A 2,473-nucleotide genomic window follows, 5' to 3' on the forward strand; every position below is an offset into this window, starting at 1 on the left:
GCTCCGGAGGAGCCCACCACGGCTTGCTGGGGGAAGGAGCTGAGGATGGGGCCGGGGAAGGTGACGACGACGGGCGGTGGCTGGATGAAGGCCGTTGAGTCGGGGCACTGGCGTGCGCACAGCTCGTTGCAGCTCTCAGCGATGGGCTGGGGCACGGCAACGCTGGTTTTTGGTGGGCACAGGTCGTAGCAAGACATCTTGGTGTGACGGGATGGAGCTCTGGAAGGGGGCAGACAGTGTCATGCAGCAGCAGATGGCAGCAACTCAGGCACAGGGGCCTGATGCTGGCCTTGGTGAAGAGCAGCAGGAGAAGTACTCTTGGACTTACCCTGTTCCAAAGGAGAAGGATACCAGAGCAGTGCTTTGGAGGGCTCTGCGCAGACCCAGCTTTTATCCAGGCCGGGCCATGGCTCATCACCCTCTGGGCCAATGGGCAGATGCGGCACTCCCTGATGCCAAGGCAAGGCTGGCCTGCTTCAGCCCTCCTTGTGTCAGCAGTCCCTGGCTGGACCAGCACAGGCCCCTTTACTGCCTGCCCTCTTCTTCCTGCTTTGTGGACTGACTGTGTAATGCTGAGCAGGCTATGACTGAGAGGAGTGCCTTTGATTTGGTGTTTCATCACCTCACCTATCTGCAGATAGCAACTGCAGTGCATTTGTCATTCAGATGCTGCCATGCAGGAGGCCTTGGAAAAACCTTCTACTTGCCAGTGCTGTCACCCTGCTCCTCCCTGTTGCTATGCACAGCTGGCATGTAGCCAAAGCAGAATCAAGCCCCTGGGGAAGTGCTGTGGCACAAAGGGAACTGCCACTCAGCATTTGTCATGCACTCTATCCTCTTGCACAAGCAGAGAATAGGAAAGCATCAGGCCTAATTTGCCCATTAGCAGAGGACTGGCCAGTGTCTGAGCAGGGTAATTGCAGGGGCTGAGGGAGGAGGTGGGAGCTGCCAAGTAAACAGCATCAGCAAAACAGCCCCATGGTATGCACAGTGGAGAGTGAGCATCAGCTGCTGATAGCCACGTGACCCCATCCAGATCAGCTCCTCCCAACGCACACAGGCCCTAATAAAAGAGCAGCCTATGGTGAGTGCTGGCATTCACCTCTCCTGCCTGGCTCAGCTCAGGAAAAGGGTGAGTGGATGGGCCTCCATTGGCACGGGCTGGATGTGGGTCTTGATGGTAGGAGAGCTGGGTGTTGTGGAGTGGCTGTGACCCTGTGGCAGTGGCTCCAGTCCTGCTGTGTGCAGAGCTTTCCATGATCATGGGCTTAGCTCTGCCAGGGCATCTCCTCACTCACAGCTCCCCTTTTTGCAACTTTGCACTGCAGGCTCATCTCTCTCACACCAAGATGTCTTGCTACGACCTGTGCCCACCAAAAACCAGCGTTGCCGTGCCCCAGCCCATCGCTGAGAGCTGCAACGAGCTGTGCGCGCGCCAGTGCCCCGACTCAACGGCCTTCATCCAGCCACCGCCCGTCGTCGTCACCTTCCCCGGCCCCATCCTCAGCTCCTTCCCCCAGCAAGCCGTGGTGGGCTCCTCCGGAGCACCCGCCTTTGGGGGCTCCCTGGGGCTGGGGGGCCTCTACGGCGCCGGGGCCACTCAGGGCTCGGGGGGCCTCTGCACCTTTGGCAGACCCTACGCTTCTCCTGCCTGCAGCCCCTGCCCCTTGCCCCGCTACAGCAGGAAGCTCTGGGACACCTGTGGCCCCTGCTAAACTCAGGCCCTGCCTGCTCCCAGCATCACCAGCATTCCATCATGCTCAAACTCCTGGGCCTGGAGTGTTGAGGAGTGCTGGGCATCTCTAGCTACGGCTGAGGCCTGAGCAGCTGGCACTGCCGGCACCTTTGCATGCTCTGCCCAGTTCTCCTGTCCATTCCTATTCTTTCATGGACTACAACTTGAGCCTGACCTGAATTCTTCTCTCTACTCCATTCTCTTTATGATCTGGGAAAAATAAAGTTTTCCTGCATTCACAAATGCCTTCTCCCTCTCTTTGATGTTGTTCCAAAAATGTACCGGGTGGTTGTGCGGCAGCTGGTGTAGCACAAATCTTGCTGACGAGAATCCCAAGTTCCCCTTAGAACGGTGGGGTTGTGAGGAATAGATATGGCAGAGTGGGCCTATTGCTGGGGCTTTGGGAGCTGTGGAAGGAACAAATAGGAGGGCGGTGCTGGCTGCTCCCCCTTGCCCATCCTCCTCAGCTCTGCAGTGGGTCCTGCTCTGATATGTCTTGGTCTGCGATGTCGTAGAAGCACCGCATGAGCTCTGCCTCAAAGCTCAAGTGAGGCTCAAGAGTGCTCGATGAAAAATACTGCCTTTGATTAATGCATTGTCAGTTCCTGGCAGGAATACAGCCTTACAGAAACAAACATAGGCAAGCAGCCACAAACGTGAAGCATGAGCTAGCCTCAAATGTGCCCTGAGGCTGTGATCATTGGGAATGTGGATGGCATCAGCCATAACCTGGAAGCA

General features: G+C 57.2%; 2 protein-coding genes across 2 annotated transcripts; one reads left to right on the forward strand and one right to left on the reverse strand.

Moving 5' to 3' along the window:
• Window positions 1-5: 5 nt before the first annotated feature.
• On the reverse strand, window positions 6-1,039 carry LOC116217762 (scale keratin-like; the record flags this gene model as incomplete). The annotated part of the gene is made up of 1 exon (XM_031557688.1): window positions 6-1,039. A coding segment is annotated over exon 1 (192 nt), but the record flags the coding sequence as incomplete, so codon positions are not given.
• LOC104916788 (scale keratin-like) lies at window positions 1,027-2,445 on the forward strand (the record flags this gene model as incomplete). Its single annotated transcript, XM_031557687.1, is given in 2 exon segments — window positions 1,027-1,248; window positions 1,251-2,445. Coding segments are annotated over 2 exon segments (687 nt in total), but the record flags the coding sequence as incomplete, so codon positions are not given.
• Between the last annotated feature and the right edge of the window lie 28 nt (window positions 2,446-2,473).

This window comes from Meleagris gallopavo, unplaced genomic scaffold (assembly GCF_000146605.3).
Source record: "Meleagris gallopavo isolate NT-WF06-2002-E0010 breed Aviagen turkey brand Nicholas breeding stock unplaced genomic scaffold, Turkey_5.1 ChrUn_random_7180001948127, whole genome shotgun sequence".
Classification (NCBI taxonomy): Eukaryota; Metazoa; Chordata; class Aves; order Galliformes; family Phasianidae; genus Meleagris; species Meleagris gallopavo.